The following is a 26,793-nucleotide window of genomic DNA, read 5'->3' on the forward strand; positions in this document are numbered from 1 at the left end:
GTCAGTATTTTTATTGTGCAAACTACATTCCTACCTTTAAAAGTGTTCTTCAAGGGCATTATTTGTATGTGAAGAGATATCACTTCCATAAAAAAATATGTTCCAATTACAGGGAAATGCTTCATTGTAATATGTGCGATAGCACATTCTTCATTCCAGAAAATATATGTAGTAGTTAAATGTTAAATGACCTATAATTTAATTCCAAACAACTTAAGGCATTTACATGAATACAAGCATGTATGCTTGTGTGTTTATATATTTATGTATATATGTGCGTTTGGTGCTTTTATTGAACAAAAAACTCATATTTCACATGGAACCATGAAATCTCGCAAATATTTCACGTTTGGCTGTGAATTAAGAATTTCATCATCTGATGATAACATCCAAACCCTGTTGCAGAGCTTGTCATTGCAACTTGGATTCTATAGGTTGAAGGACCAATTTATGCAGCAGGTTATCTAAATTTTGCAGCAAAAATGAAAATTATGAGCCATATTTTTTTGATAAACATATTTTTATTGATTTGCAGAACGAATACACCAGCCATTCAGCATTACACCATGAAAATCTAGGATCAAGCAATCAATTAATCAATCAATCACAAGCATTTGTATGGCGCGCTACTCACCCGTAAGGGTCTCAAGGCGCTGAGAGGGGTGGGGAGGGGGAAGGGGGGGTCGCTACTGCTCGAACAGCCAGGTCTTGAGTTGTTTCCTGAAGAAGAGGTGATCCCGGGTCAGCCGTAGGTGAGTGCGGAGGAAGTTCCAAGTCTTGGCTGCCAGGTAGGAGAAGGATCTTCCTCCGGTGGATTTCTGAATTCGTGGGACGGAGGCGAGGGCGAGGCTGGCGGATCGGAGCTGGCGGGTAGGTGTGTAGAAAGTGAGGCGGCTGTTGAGGCACTTCGGGCACATGTCATGGAGAGCCTTGTGTGCGTGGGTGAGGAGTCGGAACGTGATCCTCTTGTTGACTGGGAGCCAGTGCAGGTCTTTCAGGTGGGCAGAGATGTGGCTGCGGCGAGGGATGTCCAGGATGAGTCGTGCTGAGGTGTTCTGAATGTGCTGGAGTCTTTTCTGGAGTTTGGCTGTGGTTCCAGTGTAGAGGGTGTTCCCGTAGTCCAGACGGCTGGTGACGAGGGCCTGGGTGACCGTCTTCCTGGTTTCTGTGGGGATCCATCGGAAGATCTTTCGGAGCATGCGCAGGGTGAGGAAGCAGGATGATGAGACTGCGTTCACTTGCTTGGTCATCGTGAGGGAGGAGTCCAGGATGAAGCCCAGGTTGCGTGTGTGGTCCGTTGGTATGGGTGCATTGCCCAGGGCAGGGGGCCACCAGGAGTCGTCCCACGTGGAGGGAGATGGTCCGAGGATGAGGACTTCCGTCTTGTCTGAGTTCAGTTTCAGACGGCTGATCTTCATCCATTCTGTGACATCTCTCATTCCTTCCTGGAGGTTGGCTTTGGCGGTGGCGGGGTCGTTGGTGAGGGAGAGGATCAGCTGGGTGTCGTCGGGTTAGGAGATGATGTTGAGGTTGTGTTGGCGGGCGATGGCTGCGAGAGGGCTCATGTAGACGTTGAAGAGGGTGGGGCTGAGTGAGGATCCTTGGGGGTCGCCGCAGATGACTTCGGTGGCCGCGGATCGGGGGGAGACGGACTCTCTGGGTTCTTCCGGCGAGGAATGAGATGATCCACTCCAGGGCCGCTCCTTGGATTCCGGTGTTGCTGAGGCGCTGTATCAGGGTGCGGTGGCAGACGGTGTCGAAGGCTGCTGAGAGGTCCAGGAGGATGAGGGCAGCCGTTTCCCCGTTGTCGAGCAGGGACCTGATGACGTCGGTGGATGCGATGAGGGCGGTCTCGGTGCTGTGGTTTGCTGAGAAGCCGGACTGTGAGGGGTCGAGGGAACCGTTGGTCTCGAGGAAGGCGGAGAGTTGTCTGTTCACTGTCTTCTCCTTGACTTTGGCTGGAAAGGGGAGGAGCGAGATGGGGCGGAAGTTCTTCAGGTCCGTAGGGTCTGCGGTGGGTTTCTTGAGGAGGGCGCTCAGCTCAGCATGTTTCCAGCTCTCCGGGAAGGTGGCGGATGCGAAGACGCTGTTGATGATGTTCCAGAGTTGGGGTGCGATGATGGAGTCGGCTTTGTTGAAGATGTGGTGTGGGCAGGGGTCGGTGGGGGAGCCGGAGTGGATGATGTTCATCATGTGGGTGGTGTCTTCGGTGCTGACATGGGTCCAGGTGCTGAGGGTGGTGGTTGGGGGGGCTGGTTCGGCGGTTCGGTGCGCGGTTTGTGCGCCGAAGCTGTTGTGAATGTCGGTGATCTTGCGGTGGAAGAACGAGGCGAGAGAGTCGTGGAGGTCTTGCGAGTGAGTGAAGTCGGTGTTACAGGCACTGGGATTTGAGATTTTTGACATAAAAGACTTTGAACTACCCAGTTTACAGACACTAGTAGAAACAAAACAGCAGGAATTTGGACAATCCCTTTATGAATAACCCCCCCCCCCCCCCCCCAACCATTTCCCCTAACCTTATGATATTTTGTGGGACACCCACGTGCCTCATACATGGCTTTCTCCTGTGTGGCGCACCAGTCCTCCCCAGTCTGCCATGGCCCAACACTTGGGGTTCAGGGCATTTCCAGGAGGCCGCAATGTCCCTCTTGGCAACCACCATAGCTGTAGTGAAAAACAATTCCTTATTCCGAGACCCATCCAACCCATCAGTGATGCCCAGGATCGTGTTTTTTGGATCATGGGGGACCTCCCACCCTAAGACCTCAGTGAGTTCTTCGATTTCCCCCCAGAACCACACGAGGCAGGGGCAGGGCCATACCATATGGAGGAAGTCAGCTGGGTCGTGGCCACACCTAGTACAAGCTGAGGTCGGGCTGAACCCCCCCCCCCCCCGATGAAGGTGCCCCGGGGTGAGGTATGCAGCATGTAAATAATAGAGCTGTACCATCGCAGCCTAGTGGATGCGGGGACAGTTCTGGGGGCCATAAGGGCATCAAGCCAATCCTCTTCCTCCAAGGGGCCCACCCAGTCTTCCCACTGAGCCCCCAGTCGGTCTAGGGAAGTAGGGGTATTGTTGATCAGTATACGATAAATGCAGGAAATGCTGCCCTTCCCCAGGTCCCCTAACATAATCTGAGCCTCAGGCGGGATATGATCAGGAAGCCGTGTACCTGTTGTAAGGTGCATCTGTATGGCGTGTCGCAGTTGCAGATACCTAAAGAATTGAGATTGGTGCAGTGAGTACATGGTCTGGAGGTCTGGAAGGAACGCATGTGGTCCCCCACCCATACATCGCCAATGAGCCATATTTCGATTAGTATTTTTATCCATTTGTGATAGAATAAATATCTTTGGCAAAATCTGCAAATTATTTGGCACATTCTTTGTTAGTATAATTTTATCCATTTAAGATGGAAACAAGACATTAAGTGAAATACTCACAATTTGTAAATTATGAGGCACATTATGTTGCAAGTGCAATACATTCATAATTATGCGGCAAATGCTGCAGCCACAGAATCTCCTAAATACACTTGCCCTCACCATTGCCCACAATTTTATCGATAATTTATTGCAGAAAGATAAACCAAGCTTAAATATTGACAGGCATATGCATCAAGCAAAGAAATAAGGAATCCTTATTTGCATTTATTAACGAATCGCAAATAAGGACTCGCTATTACCTATGCATGATGCAGAATGCGAAAAAATTAAGAATCAGTAAAAATCGCTAAAAACATTAGCGATTTCAAAATTAAGAATCTCAAAACTAGAAAACCTATATTATCGCAAATTGCGAGATCGCAAATCTACCGAGTCGCATTGGGAGAAGGCTGATTACCTCACAACCAGGAAGTCAATCAGCCCATGCTGCTTTCTGTGCACAGAGGAACTGAGAGCCAGAAGCAGAGTCCTGGGGGAGAGAGTAAAAAATACAAACTCTGGTTTGCTGACTAGTGAAGACAGCCAAAATGTCCCAAACAACAACAGAAGAGGGTGCAGTGGCCAGGAAGAGAAAGTTAAAGTTTAGTGAGAGGGAACTCGAGTACCTCATTGAGGAGGTGACAAGAAGCCATGATAAGCTTTTTGGGAAGCTCTCACTAAAAGTACCTGAAGCAGAAATATGAAGAATTTGGAACAGGTTCAAGAACAAAGTTAATGCTGTGGTGGTGACACACCGCAGCATAGAAGACTTAAAGAAAAGATGGTACGACCTGCGTAGCCGTGCCAAGGAGCGGATAGCACAAAGGCTGAAGGAGGCTAAGGGGACCGGAGGAGAAACTACAACAGTCCCAGACAACACAGCCCTGGAGGACCTGATTGAGGGCACTATCCAGCCAGAAGCAGTGGTGGGAGTAACACAGCTGGATACATCTGGGGCGGCCAGTAGTACACAAGGTAATATGCATGAAAATAAAACATATAAATGTACATACTACTTGTGCCCAATCTGCAATTAACCACCAAAATCACAGTAATAAAGTCCAGTCCACATTTTACATAGGGACCCAAATGCATTATGGGACTTGTAGGCTGCAGATCTAAATCGGTAGTCATAATACAACATTGTAATCCCAAATGCCACAAAAATGCATTACAGTCAGTGAACAGAGACAGTGAGAGCTTAAATGTAATGTGATTTAATGTGGCACAACATTAGCACCAACACAAAATAATTTTGCACTGTTTCACATCACAGATGCAGCAGAAGTAGACACTGATGACAGTGAATGTGGAGACAGCACACAGGCTACTGAAGAGGCTGCCATGTCGACACCTGTGACACCACCAACCATACCCAAGGCACCGCCAAGACGCAGGGCCACAGTCACACCACTGCAGCCAATGGAGACAGATCAGGAACATGAAACAGCTCCTGAGACAAGCCAGCCTAGTGTGAGCCCCACACCTACACCTCAGGCACATGTCCGGATGAGTAGAATACGCAGGTCAAGGACCCTCATCGGGGCACAGGAGGCAGAAACTCCCAATGTGTGGGGTGGCCTGGAGTCTCAGATGATGAGTGTGCAGCGCATGCAAGCGAGACATATGGTAGCCTTCAATCTGCAAATGACAAAAATGAATAAGAACATATCAGTCATGGCCAAGAGTGTGGGGGAAATGACTACAGCAGTTGTGGAAGGAAACAGACAAACCACACACTGCAATAGCTGGGTCGTGTGATGCAGGAGGGACACAACACACAGAGGAGGAGACATCGCCAGTTCATGATGTGCTTGGCTACCTCTACCAGGTCTAACAACAAGATATGCAACAGCATTGCACTGCTGTCACGTAGGTCGGTGGCAATGCAAATAGATATGGGCCATTGTTGTGGGGATGTGTCCAAAGCACTTGGCCAACTAACCACTGCTGTTGAACTGATGATGCAGGATGGTACTGGTGAGCATGGCAATGTTACAGGGGAAGAGGGTAGTGCGGCATCCAGCCATATATCTGCGGAAGTCAGCACTGGCAGGTGGTGCAGTACCCGTAGATCAACACCTACCGCTGCAGCCAGGAGTGATTATGGAGATGCAGGCGAAAGACGTTTGGGTGTGCGAGGGAGGAAACGCTAAACAAAATTAGACTTTTGCAATTTTCCATGGTGATGTAACCATGTCCAAGACATTCTTTGTGACTGAGGGTCAAGTCCATTGTGTGTCTCATTTGTCCTTTAGTGCATGCAGTTATTGTGCTAATGGGCACCAGCTATGTTGATCTAAACACCACTACTGGTTCACCTGCTAGTAAATACTTTTCATTTCCTGTAATTAAATGTTGTGTCTCATCATTACATACCTCAGAAATAATGCTGCGTGATGTCTGTATGTTTCCTTTGCCCCTCTGCTGCACTTGCCAAATGCACCCGTCGTGGTTGTGCCGGGGGCTGGTTGTCCTTAGTGTCGGACACCTCTATGGGGATACCTCTCCTTGTTGCTATATTGTGCAACATTACACATGCAGCCACTATCCTACAGCATGTTTCCGGCTGGTACAGCATTGCTCCTCCAGTTTTATGCAGGATGCGGAAGCGACTTTTGAGTAATCCAAATGTCCGTTCAATAACATTACGTGTCCTGATGTGGGCTGCGTTGTACCTCTGTTCTTGTGGGCTGGCTGGGTTCAAGTATGGAGTTATGATATAGTTCCTCACGGCGTATGCACTGTCACCTACAGGGTATTAAGCAAAGTGTTAGTGTCCGGTATGCATTGCCATTTCATACTTCAGTAATGGGTATATGTATTTAATTTTACCTAGCAGGTGTCCTTCGCCAAATTCTCCCCTGAGCAGACGTGTGTGAATGCCACTATGTAGAAAGATGTAGGAATCATGGGTGCTCCCAGGGTATTGCGCTACAATGTCGTTTATGATGTTTTTTGCATTGCACACTGCTTGAACATTGATGGAATGATACAATTTCCGGTTGCGGAAGATGTACTCATTTTCTGCTGGGGGACATATGGCTACGTGGGTGCAATCTATGCATCCGATCACGTGTGGAAACTGTGCAACTTGGTAGTAGTCTAGTTTAGTTTGGGTCAATTCCTGTTGGGTTGTGGGGAAGGTGATGTGGTTGTGGATCATAGCCATCATGGCGGCCAGGAAGCATTTTAAGAACCGTGAAAGGGAGCTTTGTGATGCCCCTCCAGCCTCTGCCACTACCCCCTGGAAACTGCCTGACGCAAGCAGGTGCAGGCAACATAGCACCTGGACATGAGTTAGGATGGCATGGGTCCTAAGTGTCTGGCGCTGCATTAGTGGTTCCAATTCAGCTATTAAGTAATTAATCATTGCAGCATTCAGCCTGTACTTATCATATATTTGCTCTGCAGTTTGTCCCAACTAAGTGATGCGCAGTCGGAATATCCTCTCCTGTATTCTCCTCCTGGCCTGGCCTGCTGCATGGATCCTCATCCTTCTTGCAAACGCGTAGAGTGCTGCCATTGTGAAAGGCCTCTATGGCATCATGGGTCAGTTTAAATAGCCTTCTGATGATTTGCAGCTGAGTAGAATATTTTTTTTTTTACCACCTGATTGTGATTCCCCTTAATCTGCACTTGCTAAATAGCGATTTTCGAAGAAATCGCTATTTGCGATTTTTCATGCATTGTATTGCGATTTATTTTAGTGATTCCTCATTTGCTATAGCATTTTTGGTTTTTCGCTATTAAGGAATCTCAATATATAATTTCCCTATTTTAGCGACTCGGTATTTTGCGGATTGGGAATTTTGGCTTGATGCATTGGAAAATGCTAAAAAGCGCTCGCAAATAGCTAATCGCTATTTTTGAGAGCACTTTTTAGTTTGATGCATCTGGCTGTATAATTACAGTCAGCGCTAATTGTTAGTGGCACATTAAAAAAAAGATTGTTTTCAAGCTAACCACACAAAAATAAACATCTAATTATACCCCTCTGCAAACGAATTTTGAGATTTTTTTGTCTTTTGAATGATCCCATTACCAATACCTGATTTTATGTCTTTTTTACATGTTACATGTATATATTTTAATGTTTTTAATATTCTTGTGTGTAATATAATTGTGTGATCGCTTTTATGATTTTTAGTAATCGAAATAAAGTGCTATTGACTATGAAACATCCAATCTAAAAATACATAACTGTTATGTGTAGTATGGTGCATATTGCCGTCTGTGTTCTGATGACGTTTATAAATCCCTCTGTCTTTGGCCTCATGGTTTAAGATGGCACCAGACCCCTCAATGGTATATTGGACAGTTAGCCATTTTATTTATGTTTAGTTTTTCTCAACTTGCAAAGGCAACAACATGGCACTTGTGGAGGTACCTTTCCAATTGTATTATACAAAAGTGTGCAGTATCTTATATTATACTCCTACTTGATGAGGACCTGAACTTACTATTCCTAACGGAAACTTGGTTGGGTGAGCACTCTGATCCTGATATACTGAATGCAGTCCCTCCAGGATTTACCCTCCATAGACTTTACAGAGAAAATGGGAGGGGTGGGGGTATTGCCATTATTGTCAAGCACCCCATTGAGTGCGCCCTGAGACCGGTAAAAATTGACAATAGCGAAGCTGACGAATTCAACATTAAACTGAGTCAGCAGGAATCTATCTCGGGCATTTTAATCTATAGGCCTCCGGGGTCCCTGGGAAATTTTCGAAGTAGCTTATTGGAAGGGATTACTCAGACTGCTATTAAACACAGTAAAGTACTGGTGTTGTGGGATCTGAATCTACACTTGGAGGATCCTCTACAGAAGGAGGCAGCAGGCGTTCGATTAGTCCTAAAAGAGCTGCAGCTTGACTTGTTAAGTGTGGCCGCTACCCATGAGCGGGGTCATTGTCTGGACCCTCTGTTCGCCAGCTGGGATATGATAAAGCCACTTACTCCCCTACAGCTCCCTTGGTCTGACCATTTTTTGGTCCCATTCCTTCTCTCGTATCAGTTACATAAGCCTACTAGGTCTGGGCCTAGCAATTTCCCGCGTCGTAAATGGAGACTTTATTCTCAAGAGGCTTTTGTTCTGGCCGTTCAGAGGGCGAGGCCACCGCTGGCCACTAACAGTGACTTGGCCAATAAGGAATTTAATCAGCTTGTGGCGACCACCTTGGATGAGCTTGCTCCTTTGAGTAAAGGCAAGGCCAAGGAGGGTAGACAACGCACTGCCCCTTGGTTCACACAGGAACTCCAGCACATTAAATCAAATTGTAAAAAACTTGAAAGGAGCTGGAGACGGAATCCCAGTGAACAGGGCAAAAGCAGCTATAGCATAGCACATAGAAGCTATCAGTATGCAGTACGCAGAGCGAAAGCTAAATACTACCAGTCTCGCATTGAGGAAGCCGAGAGCTCATCACGGGAACTGTTTAAAATCTACAAGGAGATATCCTTGATCTCCAGCTCTAACGCCCCTGCATGCGATTCCATGGCAGAGTGCAATAGAGTAGCTGACTTTTTTTCCAACAAAGTCAAGTCCATTTATGCCTCCTTTTCGAAACAGCCAGGGAGGGGCATAGATTTTAGAGCCACTGTATTGCCTTTGGATCCTAGCACTTCCTTGCAAATCTTTGAGGTCCCCTCAGCTGAAAGTCTAATTAAGATCTGTCAAAGTGTAAAGTCTGGTTCCCCTAATGACCCGGCCCCTCCAAGGGTTATTTCAGAGGGTCTGGTAGGACTGGAACCGCACATAAGACATGTCCTACAGACTTCTTTCTCCTCCCAGCGGGTTCCAGAGGAGTGGAAGAAGGCAATGGTATTACCTATTAAGAAAAAGCCAAATGTAAGCATAGAAGTGCTGGAGAACCTAAGGCCCATCTCACTATTGCCTTACCTGGCGAAAGTGGCAGAGAAGGTGGTCAATGTTCAACTTACCGAGCACCTGGAGAGAGGGAATATATTTCATCCCTCCCAATCCGGATTCAGAGCAGGCTTCTCGACAGAGACAGCTCTATTACGGGCCACGGAGACCCTAAGAGCTGGAGCGGATGCAGGGCACACGATGGCCTTGATCATGCTCGACCTCAGCGCAGCGTTTGACACTGTAGCTCATTCCATCTTGCTACAGTGTCTTAGCGAGGCTGGGGTCGGAGGTGCCGCTTTGTACTGGCTGCAGTCGTTCCTGGCAGGACGATGCTTCCAAGTACAACAAGGGGCTTGTCCATCTGTAGAGATGCCACTAGACCAGGGAGTGCCTCAGGGCTCGGCCTTGAGCCCCACTCTTTTTAATCTGTATATGGCCTCCCTGGCTAAAGTGGTTCAGGCATTTGGGGTGGAATTGGTATCCTACGCCGACAATACCCAGTTGCTGATCTCTTTATCGCAGAATCCCGCCACTGCTTCCTCCAACTTTAAGGCCTGTATGCAGGCCTTAGCTGGCTGGATGGACTCCCACTGCCTAAAGCACACACGGTTCTAAAACAGAGGTTCTGGTTGTGGGGGGGAAGAGCGACAGCTGGTCGGCAGAGTGGTGGCCTCCATGTCTGGGTCCCACCCCCACACCATGTGAGGAAGCTAAGAATCTGGGAGTATGGGTTAACCCCACTCTCTCCTTTGAGGGCCATATAAGGCGCCTTGTGGGTAAGTGTTTTGGGGTACTGAAGACCCTCAATAAAACACTAGATCTGTTACCCCTAGAGGCCAGAAGGACGATGACGCAGGCGCTGGTGACCTCTCGGTTGGACTATGGGAACATTCTGTTCCTTGGGTCCACCGAGGGATGCTTAGGTCGCCTACAAGTCATCCAGAATGCCGCCGCCAGACTGGTTCTTAGGAGACCGAGGAGAGCAAACTCGCAGAAGGCGTTGGATGCCCTTCACTGGTTGCCAGTGAAGAAACGCGTGTTGTTCAAATGCCTTCTGTTCTGTCACCGTATTGTCTGGGGCAGGTCTCCCGCTTATCTCCGGGACTTAGTCAGCCGTTGTGAGCCGTCAAGGGCCCTCCGTTCAGAGGGCATTGGGCTGCTGACAGTTCCGAGGGTAAGGAAGGCCAGAATGGGCGGGCGTTCTTTCTCGCTTCAAGCCGCTCAGCAATGGAACAAACTTCCTCCTGCTATGAGACTGGAAAGCAGTGAGACGGCGTTTCGGTCTAGGCTCAAAACCCTTCTGTACACTTTGCAGGGACGGGGGTTATGAATGAGGTCTGGGTGTGCTATTAGCTCCACCAGCACGGGGACACGCCGTGATGGCGTTACTGTGCGCTTTATAAGCTCTTTTATTATTATTATTATTATTATTATTATTATTATTATTATTATACCTCACATTTATTGTGTAGCAGATGAATACTAGGAAATGTATCCTCCGATTAATCAACTGTGTGATAATAGTGCAGTGTTTTAAAAGGACAAAGCCAAAACTAGATAATATACTTGTCCATCATTATATCTACCCTCGGTGGGACAATCTTAGTGTCTATTAATTTATCTGATGTGGTACAGGTTAGAGTAAATAGCCTCCAGGGCTGTCTTTTTTCTCTCCACATCTTTCATGTCTGGAGTGGATAAATGATCGCTTACATGATTTTCTGGACGTGTCTCTAATCGAATTTGAGATGTATATGAAGCTCCACATTATAGCTAAACACATAAGGTTCTTTTGTTCTCAGTCTAATGATATATTTGTATTCTAATCTCAGCAGGATTACCCTGTCTCCACCTACCCACCTCTCTAATTTATTGTCAATGGCATATTATTTCAAACTTGTCATGTACTCTGCATATTTTTATAGTAATGTTTAGCCATGGCATGTGTAAAATCTTTATTCTTGGAAGTCTATAAATGTTTTTAGTCATGTCTTCGCCAGTCACACTGGACAATAGATGGAGAATGTGTGACTTCATTAATAAGTTAAGGCATTAAGTGGAAAGTGGTTGCTGTGCTGGAACTGGCTAGATTGAAGGTCACTTTTAAAGGTATTGCTGTTTTCTGCTGTACTAGTTTGGAAACTGGGAAGATAAGATTGGGTGGTCTAATGATCTTTGCGAGAAGAACCGTAAAAGTGACGTAAAAGAGGTAGCTGCTGCACTTCAGAGACTGATTAACTATATTTTGCAAAGATGGGGTAAATTATCCATTTTCATAATGATGACTCCATTTGTACATGTATTTGTTTAGCAAAAACTGGCAGTGACCCTGCATGGTATTATTTTCATCAGAATCTTTTACAGTTGTCAGTGTGGTATGTTACTGCGCCTATACTGACCCAGAAAGGAAGATGGGGGAAAAAAGGTGGGATTATTGGTGACTGGTACAAGTATTGGCTGCCAGGTAGAATATTGTTATCTGGAATGTCATGGGCTTGATGCAAACCTAAATAGTGGCAAACAAAGCAAGTTCATTCAGCCTAAATTTGCGGGCACTGCCCTCAAGAAATTTGCTTTGTTCTTGAACAACTGCCTCGTGGAAAGCAGTATAAAGAGCTGCGTGACGTGGGATACGTCCAACACTAGAGCACTGTCATGTAGTTCCCACTAGTCTGTACGATCTGCGCATTTGTCAACAACATAAACTTTGGGTGAGGTGCTTAGAATGATTCCATGCACTCCTGTAGTATGAGTTGGCCTAGAGACCAGCTAGCTCACAATGCCAATACAAGCCCCCCCCCCCAACCCAAACAGGGAGTGTGAATGGTTTCTGGCAATGCTGAACATGACAACCCTGTCCCTCTGGGATCATGGTAACCAATCTAGAAATCTTTGTGTGCATTCTTGTTCTCCGAGAAATATACAAAGAATAAGAATACACAATGGAACATTCTTCAATATATTTATGACCCAACGTTATTCTTGTATCAAATACATGCGCTGCGATAATCAGTAGACAAAAGCATATGAAAGTTATTACAAGCACCGAAAAATTAATTAGGAGGTATAGTCCCACAATGGCGCTAAGAACAGTGTATATATGCAGGCATATAAAAGAAGGTGGTAATCGGGCATACTCATACACATATTCTAGATGCACACAGAGTAGGGAATGCATAGTAGGTGTGTATATCTGGAGCCAAGAATTCCCCCACAGGATGATCCAACCCTATACCTGGTGGGACAGAATGTAAGACCTGTCTTGGTCACCCCTCATGGAGATGTTAGCAGCTGATTGGTGAAGCCTCAGCATGCAAGGACTTTCGAGGTCAGCCGAAGTGGCTCCTGTGCCTAACCCCCAGAAATGCATATTTATTTATCATAAAAAGCATTCTTGCAATGTATATGCAGATTAGCATTGTTATGGGTATGCAGAAACCCCTGTCCCCCATGGATGTAGAATGACATTTGCACAGCTTGTGCAAAAGCCTTGTACTCCGTGTTAAAGGCATAATTATAATGTTGCCCAAAGCCAGATGTGTAAGCAGTTTGAGAGAAACAAATCGAACAATGTTACGCAAGCAAATATGTGCAAAAGGTCACAGTAAAATGTTATTGTGCAGAAAGAGGACAATGTAAGAAAATGTGCAGCGTTGCAATATGGTCCTAAACCTGGCACATTACAGCGCTACCTGATCATGGTGGATGTACCTGGAAAATACAGCTGCCCCAGGGGGACTAAGTGTATTAAAAGAAGGGGTGTGGGACCTGAAGGGGAAAAGGTCACAGAGACATATAATCTTGGACTCAGACGCAAAATTATACATTTGTTGAGTATTTGGTTTAAGTATATATACAATACATAGTGCATACGAATACAAGATTAAACTTAGTTTTAATATAACAAAACATCAGACTAGACAAATAGGCCTGTTGAAGGAAAAAGTGATATAAAGTCTAAAACTAAAATGTAATTATGAAATTTTTTCAAGGAAAGCCTACAGTATAAGGAATTCCACATAGCTCAATTGGAATACGTGAGACCCAGTCAGAATATTCCCATAGTAACCATGCTGTTCTGCTCATCAAGGGTGTTGAGGCCATTGTTAACTCTATCGCAACGTGAAATCCACACCGTAGGAGGAGTTGCGTGAGATCACCACTCCTCAATGGGCGGCAAGGTTGGTCTATAACCTGCCAGGTAAAGTCATTTTCTGTGTGTTTAAGATTGATGAAAAAGGAGATGCAAGGTGCATTTTCAACCTTCCTTGACACTTTGGACTTACTGCACTGAGGAGTCCCGGCCTTGCCTGTAGGAGGCTGGTTAAGCCAGGTAACATTTAACAATTATTATTATAAATACAAATGCACACAGAACCAAGATTGAGTGTAAAATAAGAATTCCTTGCCATTAACATACTTGAAAACTAATATCTAGAGTGAACGTCTCAAGTTTCTAACAATACGTTAGCTTTCTGGTTTGGGCTCAACTTTTTGTCTCAGACCTAGCACCCAAACAAGCGGTCTCACCTTTGATACTGCTGGGTTGTCCCTGCAACTTCAAGATTTGTGGTAATCTTGACACTGTCCTTCAGAACTGATAAATGTCCCGACTTACTATAACCTTGCCTATTGAATGGTTTTCTAAAGCAAAAAATAAAACACTGCTTGAAAAAAATATTTAACTGTTTAAGACGAGTAGGAATTTTACTTTTGTCGATCAGATTTCAAATGGTAAAAGTAAAGTTAATTTTGAGGCAATTAAACTTTAAAAGAAGCATGAATGTTATTGTTTGAGCAGTACTGTGGTTTGTCAGCAGACCTCAACCCTTTGCTACAAATCAAAATAATGATTAAATTGGAGAGCCTGACCTAATTCAAAACCCTTTTGATAAGATCAGTCTGAATACTGATAAGTACTACTCTGAAATGTGAACATGAAGCAAAATGGGTACCATTCCTATGATGAGTTGTGTACCTGGCCCTTTAGATGTGTTATTTAGAGACAATTGATAGATTTGAGATGTGGAGTTGTCACAAAACTATTCAACTACATTCTCTCTCATTGACCACCCAGTCCTCACCCTGTTGTGATGATTTGCCTCTTTTTGTGATCCTATGGAAGCCTTATGTGGCAGTGCCACATTTGCTGAGTATTCAGTTGCATGTAAAAGTAGCTGTGATACAATATTTAATATCAAGATTCACTCACTTTGTAGAATGAAACACAAAAACATTGTGTTGGTGTCATAGTTCTCATAACAAATGATTTACCTTTATCTAAGTCAGGCCACAAAAGTTTTACTTGGACATTGTAGTCTTACTGTAAGGAGATACAGTCACTAAATGGTTGGAAATGTAAAACAAATGCCCATTTGAACAGCAGTGTGAGCAAGTTCTTAATTGTAATTGCGATTTGAATTACCTATATTTACTTGTTTGTTGTTTAATTCTAGGTTTATATCTCTGAAACAGCCCACCCACGGGTTAGAGGGACGCTAGGGTCGTGCGTTCAATTGATGGTCGTGACTGGAATATTAGGAGCATATATAGCAGGTATTTGGGGAATTCTAGCGATTTGGTTACTTCCTGAAGACTATCACATCAAGTTCATTATTTGTTCTCCTTATAGTTAACAATTTACATTTGCCGATTCTTGAGCATGCGATTGAAGGGCAGATGTGTTGCCTGTAGGCAGGAATTATTTTACATTGTTAATGCTTGTGCTGAAGTTCTAATTTTCCCAAAATACTGCACTATGTATACAGGGACAAATGCCATGGTCCAGCATGTTTTACACTTGTGTCTTCTACAGTGGTTGTGTCGATTATGTAAAAACTGATTGTTCCAGCAGAGTAGCATATATGAGGCAGAAGCGTTGTATAAGGTGTCCTAAAGGCTGGCTGCGTTTCTTTTACCCTAAAGAGCTGGGGCGTTTCAAAAGACCACGTTGGTAGTTGTATTAAATGTTGCCACATGCATCCAGCACGGCTCTGTCTCCAAATGCACTTACCGAAAGGGCTTTCCTTTCGACTTAGAAGATGGCTAAGCAATCAGACCAACCGTAACCTCATCAAAATCATACTCTCATAGCTCAATGATTTGGACAGATTGTTTCCAGCTTAATCTGACATGGATGTACAGTGGTAATCTTGGTACAATAGGGAAAGTGTCAGGATTGGCAAAAGCTTTACAATCCCACACCAGTGGCAACCAACATTGGCAAAGCCAATAGGTATCACCTGCTGTGCAAGAGCTATTGGCTTTGCCAATGTGTTTTAGCCATGTTGTACAGCAACGTGGCTGCTCAGCATGGCTAAAAGTTAGTGGCGCAGAGGAGAGTGCATGGAGTGTCATAGAGTGGAATGGTAGAGAGTGCAGTATAGTGCTGTAGAGTGGAGTGGCATAGGAGCCTAGTACGATGTAGGGTGGACTTGCGTCCAGTTGACACAGTCACAGATACCGGTTCAACCAACCTTCAGTGGGTGGTCCCGACCGTCTAATTACGATGCAACCATACATGGTGCGGTCGCATTTCCCTATGAAAGCATAAAACGGTCGCAGCACAAGCTCACATAGGGAAATGGGGAGGTTATGTTGATCTCTGCACCGCATGGCAGGCACCTCAGGGTGCCTACCTCACAGTGCTGGGATCAACAAGGGGGCACCATAGGTACCCCCTTGGCCCCCAACCGGAGGCCACAAACAGAAAGGGGCCATGCTAGGGTCCCCCAAACTCGCTTTCCGACAGGCTTTCCATGTCTTAAAGCTCTGCATGTAAAGCCTGCCGGAAACCCAGCATCATAATCCAGACGGTTTAAAATGCCGTCCATATGGATTAGAGGCCGGTCTCCGATGGGCCCTTGAGCCTGTCAGAACCCAGCCGGAATGACCGGACGGTTTTATTTCCGACCACCTAAATTGTAATTATGTGGTCGGAAGTGAAATTGATTACCTCGGTCGGAAAGCCTTCAACCTAAAGTCGGAGGCTCTCCGATGAAGATCGTAATCAGCCCCATAGTGTGGAGTCTTGTAAAGTGGTGTACAGTGGAGTGGCTAGCGTGGACTGGTGTGGAGTGCATTGGCATAGTGGTGCTGAGTGCAGTGGCATTGGGGATAGTGGTGTTGAGTGCAGTGGCATTGAATTTAGCGGCATACAATGCAGCGTTGTAGAATACAATGCCGCATAGCAGAGTGGAATGACGTAGAGTGATGCAGTGGAGTAGAGTGGTGCAATGGCGTGGAGATGCATGCAGTGGCAATGAATGCAGTGTTGCAATGTTGCAGATTAGTGTCAGAGGGCAGCGGTGTACAGTAGATTGGTGTAGGGAGCAGTGGCATGGTACAGTGATGTAGAGTATAGCATGGTGGCGCAGAGTGCAGTGGTTAAGAGTAGAGTGGCATACAGTGCAGTGGTGTAGAGTAGATTGTTTCAGGGTAGAGTGAAGTGGCGTAGAGTGTAGTGGTTGAGGGTGTAGTGCCGGTGCGTAGAGTGTAGTGGTCTCACGTGAAGTGTTGTAGAGTGCAATGGTGCAGAGTAGATTAGAGTGGTGTACAAATGATTGGCGTAGAGTGCAGGGGCATAGAGTTAAGTGTTACAGAGTAAAGTGCATTGGCATAGAGTGCAGTATCGTAGAGTGGGATTGTGCAGAGTAGATTGATGTGGCCTAAACTGAAGTGGTGTATCGTGCAGTGGTGAAGTGTCCAGTGGTGTAGAGTTGAGTGGGGAAGAGTGCATTGGCATTGTGTAGAGTGGTACAGGGTAGAGTAGAGAGGCAAGGAGTCGTGCAGAGAGCAGTTGTGTGGAGTGGTGTAAAGTGGAGTGGTGCAGAGTAGAGTGCAGTGGTGTGGAGTGGAGTAGAGTGCAGTGGTGTGGTGTAAAGTGGAGTGGTGCAGAGTAAAGTGAAGTATGCACAGTATGGTAGCACACTACCATTACAGACAACATATTTTCATTTGAAATGACCATTACATTGCACAGACATATTGTTTTACTAGTAAAATTATAGAGTGCACAAACAACATGTGAAAATGTCATCACCTTGTGTATTGATTTGTTAGTCAGCACCGTTCATTTACAGACACTTACATTTAAAAACAACTTTGTAAAACCTTTCTCAGGCACTTCGCCAGATTGTCACATAAATCCTCTACGTTTGAAGTCCGAGAAAGAAAATTAAACCAGTGCCCTCGGAAGACAGCTCCTGACACTTGACCTCGGTCTCAGAATGCACAGCAAAAGTGACGAGATAAGAACAAGATTTACAGGCTTCTTTACAGAAAGGGAGCACTCGATGGATAAGACAGCGCCTGACATTTGACCTCGGTCTCAGAATGCACAGCAAATGTGATGAGATAAGAACAAGATTTACAGGCTTCTTTACAGAAAGGGAGCACTCGATGGATAAGACAGCGCCTGACATTTGACCTCGGTCTTTGAATGCCCAGCACACGTTATACAATAAGAATAAGATTTAAAGGGCTGTTTACAGAAAACAAGTTTTTGTAAGAATACAATAAATAAGGTTTAGGCAAGGGGAGTGACAAACCTAGACAGCCTTTAGTAAATAAAGCCAGCAAATGGAAAGCAAGAAAATGTGAGTAACAAACCACAATGCCAATGGTAAGCAGTGGGCAGAATGCATTCCCATGTCAACTTTCTGAAAGTCCCCAAGATGTGCTTAGCGCTGTCTGGTAGCCTGCAACCCAAAAATGTGTGCTAAACATATTTGCACAGCATAATATTTCCTTTTGAGTCCATGGCAGCGGCTTTGCATTTAAACCATTCGATCAGTTCCAGATCCTCGTCATTCTAATCTTTCCAGTTCCAAGGGCATACAGCCAAGTACCAAGAGAGATGACCCGGTCCGGTCTAACTCGGCCTGTAACGGGCTAGAGCGGGCCCGCCCTCGTCCCGGGCTTCATCCGGCGCGCGCACACGTCCCGGTATGCTGAGCCAGTAATATAGAGGAATGGCGGTGGAGGCCGGAAGAGGACGGAGCGCTGATGCGCGGGCTGCCGGTCCTCGCAGTCCCGCCAGTGCTCCACGCAATGCCCCAAACAAGGATTCACCAAATGTCTGCCTCCGAGCGGCTCCCGCGAAGCGGGGGGCGCGAGGCGCTGATTTGTACTGCCACGTGCGGTGGGGGCGGGAAGAGGACAGAGCGCTGCTGCGCGGGCTGCCGGTCCTCGCAGCCCCGCCGGTGCTCCACGCAATGCCCCAAACAAGGATTCACCAAATGTCTGCCTCCGAGCGGCACCCTTTCCAGTTCCACATCACATCCTCATCCACATCTGACCCTCCCACTGTTTAGCTCTCTTCTTACTGCAATTATTACATTTAGATTTGGCATATCCATGACACTTCATGCATTCCTCAAGCATGGTCCCACCCCACAAGTCTATTTCCCATGCTTTATCTTTAAATATCTGTTTTCACTCAGCACTTGTGTACAGCTAACTTCATTGATGGTCAAGAGGTGCAATCATACCATCAGTATGAATGCACCTCTTGACCATCAATGAAGTTAGCTGTTCTTCAGTTTCATATTCTTCTGTCCACCACTGTTGTCTCTCAACGTTCAAAAAGAATAAAATGATAGTTAATCCACTTACAACCCTAATCTATAATGCTGCATTCTTTCCCTAAAGCATGTGCAGTTTACAAATGTCTGTTTAACAAACAAGCATTAGAAATGCAATAGGTCTCACATTTGATTGTGTTAAGAGATATTGGCATTGTAAATGACAATTTTTTTACTTATGTGTTTTGGAGTGTATGTATCTGGTGTGTGTTATGGGGTGTAATTATTTGGAATGGTATTTTGTGTTGTGGAGAGGCATGTAGAGGAGTATGTGGTGTGCTGCTGATGTCTTTCGTTTAGTATAATGTGGAATGTTGTGGTGAGGATTGGATGTATATGGTGTGTTGTGTAATTGTGTCGCTGAGTTGTATTATGTGTCTTGATGTAGAATTATTTGGTTTTGTTTGGAAATGTGTGAAACCAACAAATGGTAAGCATTATATTGTGCGCTGTTTTAGGCGAGACCAAGTAGACCAATTAAATGGAGAAGAACGTACAGTAAACTAATAGGACGAAACAAGGAGTTACATAGCACAAAACGGCATTCAGTAAATTAGTTCCCTACACCGACCAAATACTTAATGGTTAAATTGTAAACGTAAGATGTATGAGGAGCGAGCCATAACTCAACATTTTACAATTAACTTTTACTAGAGTTTTGAAATGTCTTTTATAAACCCATAAGAGGGGGTAGGTAAACAACGTTTACCACAAAAAGATTTCCCCGCAGGGAATTACAACGCAGTCATTACAACGACTGCGTTGTAACCACGCATACCATTACTCCGCAAGTCGTTGTTCTCCCGACGGGGCAGAAGGTGTTGGATTTAAAATCCAACACCTTCCCTACTGTTTGCACAGACTGATGTTGGAATAGTAAATTATATTATTCCAACATCCAGCGTCCCCCCCCCCTCCGCAAGTCGCTGTTACCACTTGAGGGGAAATGGTATGCATGGTTACAACGGGATGGTTGTAACAACCGCATTGTAATTCCCTGCGGGGGAAAAGAAATGCGGTAAAGAGATATATTCGAGTGAGTAACCTCACATAAAATAATGTGGTTAATATGTCAACCAAGATTTACATGCTTTAGCTATATCACACGTACATGTAGAGGATGTAAAACTGGAGGGTGTAGCAAACTACAGAGGGAAGGCAAGGTGGAGGATTTTATGCTGCCTTCTCTAAAACACAAGCAAGGCATGTGTAGGAACTGGGTTCGCCAGGTCCCCGGGGGTAGCATGGACCGAGCCTGCAGGCACCCGAAGCTTAGGTGTAAAGTGACTACACAACACACTCATCCACTGAGACAATAAGTGCACGCAAGGACTGAGTCCACACCAGAATGCTTGATTCAAATAAATACGTTTTATCTTGAATTATCTTGTATTAGAATCAGAGCAGTCAAAAATCACAGCGGTTTTAACTCATTGCAGATCCTTTAAAACACAGGTTTTGCATTTCTCAGCAATAAATATGTAAATAAATATTAAATATTAAATAACGGTAGAGAAAACAGCTGTTCAGGTCCGTTTACGAAAGACGGCGACCGGGAAACAACAGAGGAGGGATACCGCACTACTGCACAGCGCGATTGAGAAAACGCACCCGTTTTCATAAGCGTCTCAGCATTTGGATCCCCTCCCGGTACAGCCTAATACACACCCGTATTAAGCTCTATTTCTGGAAATCTTTGACCTAACCTATTGGGCGGAGCATAGCAGCAAGATTATCTCTTGCACCTAATATAACTGGATGTACCATTCCGATATTCCATTATATATGAAGACATAAACAATGAGTGAATGCCACTACGAGTACCAGACTGTTCTCAACTCACTTTATCTGAGTTGAGTCTAAAGCCCTGAAGAGTCGTGTTGACTCATCTGTACACGACGAAACACGTGTCGGCTAACTGTGATTATTCTTCAAGTCTGGATACATTAAATCATCATCTTGCTGTGACAAGAAAAACACGAAAGAGTCTGCTTCTGTCTATTTAATTACAATTGTCATTGTACTATTTTGTTGACACCCTATTGTAGTTGCGAGAGCACAGCTGTTGTATTAAATAACGGTAGGCCTGGTAACAGCCTTACTCCTAGTCAGCACCTGCAAAGAATTTCCTTCTCAGACTTTTAATTAACATCTCATTGCTCAGCAGCAGTCACTAATGGAGGGTAAACATTTCCTAGCTGCAAAAAGAAGCCATTTATCAGCAAATACAGTGCATTTCATCAGGCTGGAATAAAGCAATTCAACACTTAGATATGAGCATTTCTCTTGGTCATAATAGGTAGGACATGACTCTCAGGATCTAAGTATGACAATTCCCTTAACGATCAGGCCACCACAGTAGAACAACCTTTCCCCTGCTAAGGGGTTAACGTTTCTTAGGACTTTTGCCCAGTCCTCAGTATCTCTTGGGGCCAACGGGGCCCAACTATAGTCTACCGCGGGGAGGGCGGACTCCCCGGGGGTTTACCTCACTTCTTCGGCCCCTGTTCGGGCCCTTGCGAAGGGTCAGCACAAGGTAAGATGACTCCCGGAGGCGTGCTCTTCCTACAGCGCCCTCCGGTGGTGTTGTAGGCTCCCGGCTCCTTTTAAGCCCTCCGGTGAAGTCGGGGGTGCGCAGGGGCTCCGGTAGTCTCTGCGAGCCCCCCGTGCAGGTGTCATCTCCGGTCCCAGTCCTCCCTTAGAGCCCGCAGGGACCGGGGACCAACAGGAGGCCAGGGTGCGCAGCGACTGCCAATTGCAGAGCGGCTTGCGGAGCACAATTTCAGGGACCCAATCGGGGCACGGCGGGGGCGGAATTACACCGGCGCCCCTGTCACGTGACGCTAGATCCCGGCTTCACGCCTAACGAGGCCTACTGCAGCCTGACCAGATTTTACGGCGTCCTTCTCTTGGCTCTGGGGGCCGCCGAGGGGGAGCAGAAGGCAGCACTGGCGTCGCGGAGAAGGGGACAGGCTGCAACTATGACAGTAAGGCTCATAGGCTAAAGCAGAAGTGCAAGAGCGCTCGACAGAAGTGCGACCGGGGGGGCCCAGCTGAGAAGCATTAAGAGGTCAAAGCGCTCTGTCCTCTTGGCGCTTTAGGGCAATTTACCATCACGCCTCAGGCAGCAGTCTCAGGGCCCACACAGGGTCTCCACACAGTAGCGCTTCTCGAAAGGGGCACAGCGCTTGCCAGTCAGCAGTTCACAGGGCCTCTCAAGGGGAATGCAGCGCTAGCCAGTCAGCAGTTCACAGCGCTTCTCAAGGGGAATAAAGCGCTTGGCAGTTAGCAGTTCACAGCGCTTCTCAAGGAGAATACAGCGCTTGGCAGTTAGCAGTTCACAGTGCTTCTCAAGGGGAATACAGCGCTTGGCAGTTAGCAGTTCACAACGCTTCTCAAGGGGAATACAGCGCTTGGCAGTTAGCAGTTCTCAGCGCTTCTCAAGGGGAATGCAGCGCTAATACCTGGTTGATTCCCCACCAGTCATGTTGGCAGTAAGGTCTTCTTGGCGCTAGCTGGATCCTGCGCCCTTGGTAGAAGTTACTTGAAGAGAGGGGGAGGGGGGTGGTGAGTTGAAAGCTTGTCCCGTTTCCTCAGTAAATCACCTCAGGTGGTCCCTGGGTTCCCCTCCCGCTGGGCCAGATCAGTGGGCTAGTTCAGTGTTCCTCACACAGCTTGGTGGGCAGCGCCTAACCCTGTCAGCCCGAGTGGCATAGGTTCCTGACTAGGCCCTACCGCCTAAGTCTCCTGCGTAGATTCCCCCAGGTCAGTGATGCCCCAACTACACTCTCCGTGGAAAGTTTCCCTCCCTTTCCTTATATAGCGACAGTTGGCAGTTAGCAGTGGCAGTTGGTATCACCTCCCCTGTTCTGGAAGGTTCCAGGAGCTCCCCTCATTCTAGCTATGGGCAGGCTGGTATTACAACATTGTTTTAGGGGTTCCAGCCAGCTCCTGGCTACTAGAGTGCGCCTAAAAAGACCACGCTGCAGCAGCAAGGGTCAGTGGAAGCCATCTTCAGGGAAGAAAGCACCTGCACTTTAGCATTGGTAAGCAATGGGAAGGTGCCCAGAGACCTAAGGCCAATAAAAAGTAGGTGAGAAAAATGAGGCAAAAGCGAAAAAAATAGGGAAGACCACCCTAAGGCTGACAGGTCTAACAGCATGGCATTACAACTTTATTCCTTTAGTGTACGATTATGACTGAGAGTTTCAACTTGACAGACAATAGGCCTTTTTAAATAGCAGACATGGAAATACATTGTGTTGATCTGCTGACAGCAGTTTTCAGTGTTCTCATGTACCCCACCTCCACAAATTTAGCGCAGAGCTGATAGACAAAAGAGCAGGATTGAGGAAGCAGGTGGTACTGTATACAGGCATTGGATGGCAGGATTTGACATGGGGGATGAAAGTTTTTTGTGTGTGAGGTGAGCACCTGGGAGGAGAGGGGCATCTGTTAATAAGGGAGCAGCTGCTCCTGCACGTAATGAGATAGTAAGGGAGAAGTGGTGCCCGATCATGTCAGATTGTAAAGTGCCGGAACATGATGGCATTCAGAAAAGCTATGGGTCTGTGGGGAATGTGAAGAATGCATGTTTGACGGGGCAGTGATTGGTCTGCCTATGGGTGTGGCAGGGCAGTTTATAGTAAGTCAAGACCATTTAGGGAGAGGTATTTGTTGGGTATCTGTAACGAGCAGCAATAGGGACACACAGCCTCTAGTTTGATGTGGCTCTGTGGCATGCCCTCTAATGTAAAAACAAAATACATTTCTGCTCCAATAAGTATCAGGGCTCGAAAAATTATAAACCTTTTACTAGACCTGCAGGTCTAGTAACTTTAATAATCTGCTCAACCTAACTGTAATGTACTTGACCCGTGAACTGGTCTCAAATTGTGTGATCCTAGGCACATATTTTGTCTGATGGAACCACCTTTTATTATCACGTAAGTGAGCACCTTCAAATATGCAATTTCACTATTTCTGCAGTACAAAATAACTTTTTTTTTATTAGACTAAATGTTAATGTTTGCTCCACGTATAACCAGAAGCGACCCCATATATAGGGTACACATGATCCCTGGCTTGCCTCTTAGTTCACTAATAGCATTGCCATCTAGGAAGGAGCAGTAATAATTCCCAGTTCATGTTAAAAAACTCACTTTTCATGAATATATTACCAAAGCATGACGTGGTAGTGCACTGTCAATAATCAATAAAAAACGTTATTTGAATCTTTGTTGGATTCATAAAGCACACATAAATTTAACAAAATATATATTTTCATAGTTATAAGTATACACAGTAGACTTTTAGTCTAAAAAGATTTCATATTCAAACATTAAAATCTTCATCAATACGTGTCATTAGTTAATTCCGCTTAATGATGTCTTATTTTTAACTCATGGCCAGCCTTCTTTCAGTTTCGTAAACAAGTTGGTCTAGAGATGTTAAAGATTTCCTTCTTTGTATTGCACGAGATGATATACCTACAACAGCACTACAGGCTAGTTCATTCTCAAGGGTGCATATGAATTTCATTGCGTCTTTATAAAAAAATAATTTCTGGGAGATAAAAATTGGGCATAAAAATTGTTTTCTAATATCTTGATAAAACTTACACAGCATAAAGTGCATTGTTGTTTGGTTGGCAAGTCCTTCACCGATAGGTCTCTATGAATGTACTTTAGTAGGCTGCCCATATATGCTAACCAAGGGATGTTGTTTATATTATCCAGAGCTAGACAGTACATAACGATATCTCTTTACATCGATACATTTTGAACCCTCCTTACACCAGATGTTGTACCAGGCGCATAGCACTCTTACCTGAATCAAATCAGTAACATATGATGCGTCCACTTCTTTATTTAAAAGATAGGTTGACGTGGATTTTGGAACAGCCAGCATACGGGAAAGGAAAAAGTTTTCACAAGATTTCAATCCATTACAGTTGACGTTACCCCATATTAAAGAGCCGTAAGTAGCTACAGGTAGACATTTACTGCCATATATTTTTAACATATCCCAGCTAGGTTTCCTGCCTACCTTATTGCAGAATCTAAAAACCGCCTCTGTTTCTAATGAGTTTAAGTCTAGTCTGATCTAGGGGAGGAGTCCAGTAAAAATCAGAAGAACACCCAAGTAGGAGAAGTTCTTGACTTCGACTAGCTTATATTTCCTTACAAAATGAGTCTTTTTCTTTACCCTGCCTTTACCACATGCTATCACGAGTGTTTTGGTGAGGTTTAGTTTTAGATCCCTCTGCTCCATGTCTGAGTCAAACTCCTCAATCAACTTTTGCATTTCTTAAAATTAGGACTGCATTGTCTGCATACAGGAGCAGAAGGGTCGGTCTCACACCTATTTTCGGGGTATCTGTGTTAAGGTTCTGCAGGGTTTTGTCAACTCAATTTATATATAATGAGAATAAAAGTGGGGCAAAGAGTGATGTGGTGGTGCCCCTGAGTGGTGCCCCTGAATGATGTGGTGGTGCCCCTGAATGATGTGGTGGTGCCCCGGAGTGATGTGGTGGTGCCCCGGAGTGATGTGGTGGTGCCCCGGAGTGATGTGGTGGTGCCCCGGAGTGATGTGGTGGTGCCCCGGAGTGATGTGGTGGTGTCCCTGAATGATGTGGTCTGTGAGGGTGAGGGTGTGTGGGGGTTTGAGGGGGTGAGGGTGAGAGGAGGGTGAGGGGTGTGAGGGTGAGGGGGTGTGAGGGTGAGGGGGTGTGAGGGTGAGGGAGGGTGGGGGTGACAGGGTGAGGGTGTGTGAGGGTGAGGGTGAGGGTGAGGGTCTGAAGTAAATGGTGGCAGGGCAGACACCATAAGACAGAGAGAAGAGACTGCGTGGTGACTGCGTTGGTCAGTTTCAAAATCAGGAGGGGCAGAGTCAGCACAGTCTGCGAGGGATCAACGTGTCTAGAGGCAAAGCATAGCGGATGTAGCATTGCAGCTAGCAAGTCGAGTGTTTTCAAGCTGAGTTTCCCTAGAGAGATGGCAACACAGCAACAGCATTTGAGGAGCAAGGCACTGTAAACAAGCACGGTAGGCTTTCAGAAACAAGCTCTCGGCATTGCTGTGGCGGGGGGAGGGCGGGGGAGCAGCAGCCTTTGAAGTCTGATGCCGAGGCACAGACAAATTGTGGTGCGCGATGTGCACGCGGGGGCGCGGCAGTCTTTGAAGTCTGATGCCGAGGCACAGACAAATGGTGGCGCACGATGTGCACCCGGGGGCGGGGGAGCGGCAGCCTTTGAAGTCTGATGCCGAGGCACAGACAAATGGTGGTGTGTTATTAATTTAATTTAATAACGATTTCTAAAGCGCCTGGTGACCCAAGGGCATCCCCGCGCTATATGATTTGTGATCCTGTTGAGGGGGAAGAGAAGGAGGGGAGAGCGACAAAGGGGCTTTATTTAGGGAACAGATGAGTCTTTAGTTTCTTGCGGAATACCAGGTAGTTGGGTTCAAGTCTGAGGGAGCGGGAAGAGCGTTCCATCCCTTAGCTGCTTGAACGGAAAATTGCCGTCCTCCTGTACGGGTTCTTTTAAATCTAGGGGTGCTAGCTAGATTCTCATTCTGGGATCGTAGGGATCTGGTTGCTGTGTAGGGGTAATCATTTTGCTGAGAATCGCCGGACCAGATCCGTTGAACAGCTTGTGTGTCGTGCACATCGCTTTGAATTGCACCCTTTGGCGCACAGGGAGCCAGTGCAGAGCTTTGAGGGCCGGCTTGGCGGACGTTCTGGAAGGGGTGTTAGTAAGCATGCGTGCCGCCGCATTCTGTGTCCGCTGGAGTTTCGTTAGGGTGGCCTCAGGGGCTCCCAGATAGACCAGGTTGCTGTAGTCCAGGCGGGACAGTACTAGTCCCTGGATGAGTAGCTTCCTGGAAGTAGGTGGCAGTAAGGGCAGGA

The 26,793-nt window shown here is 46.0% G+C and overlaps 1 protein-coding gene across 2 annotated transcripts in view; it reads left to right on the top strand.

Annotated features, from left to right (window-relative positions):
- Positions 1-26,793, top strand: part of SLC2A8 (solute carrier family 2 member 8) — a 136,624-nt gene that overhangs the window by 67,636 nt on the left and 42,195 nt on the right. For both annotated transcript variants that reach the window (XR_015295856.1, XM_086920958.1), the window contains exon 4: positions 14,755-14,854. Coding sequence is in view for 1 of the 2 variants with exons in the window: in XM_086920958.1 (XP_086777084.1) it covers positions 14,755-14,854 (100 nt within the window). In the remaining variant the exon portion in view is untranslated. The remainder of the gene's footprint in view (positions 1-14,754; positions 14,855-26,793) is intronic.

Source organism: Lissotriton vulgaris, chromosome 5 (genome assembly GCF_964263255.1).
Source record: "Lissotriton vulgaris chromosome 5, aLisVul1.2, whole genome shotgun sequence".
NCBI lineage: Eukaryota > Metazoa > Chordata > Amphibia > Caudata > Salamandridae > Lissotriton > Lissotriton vulgaris.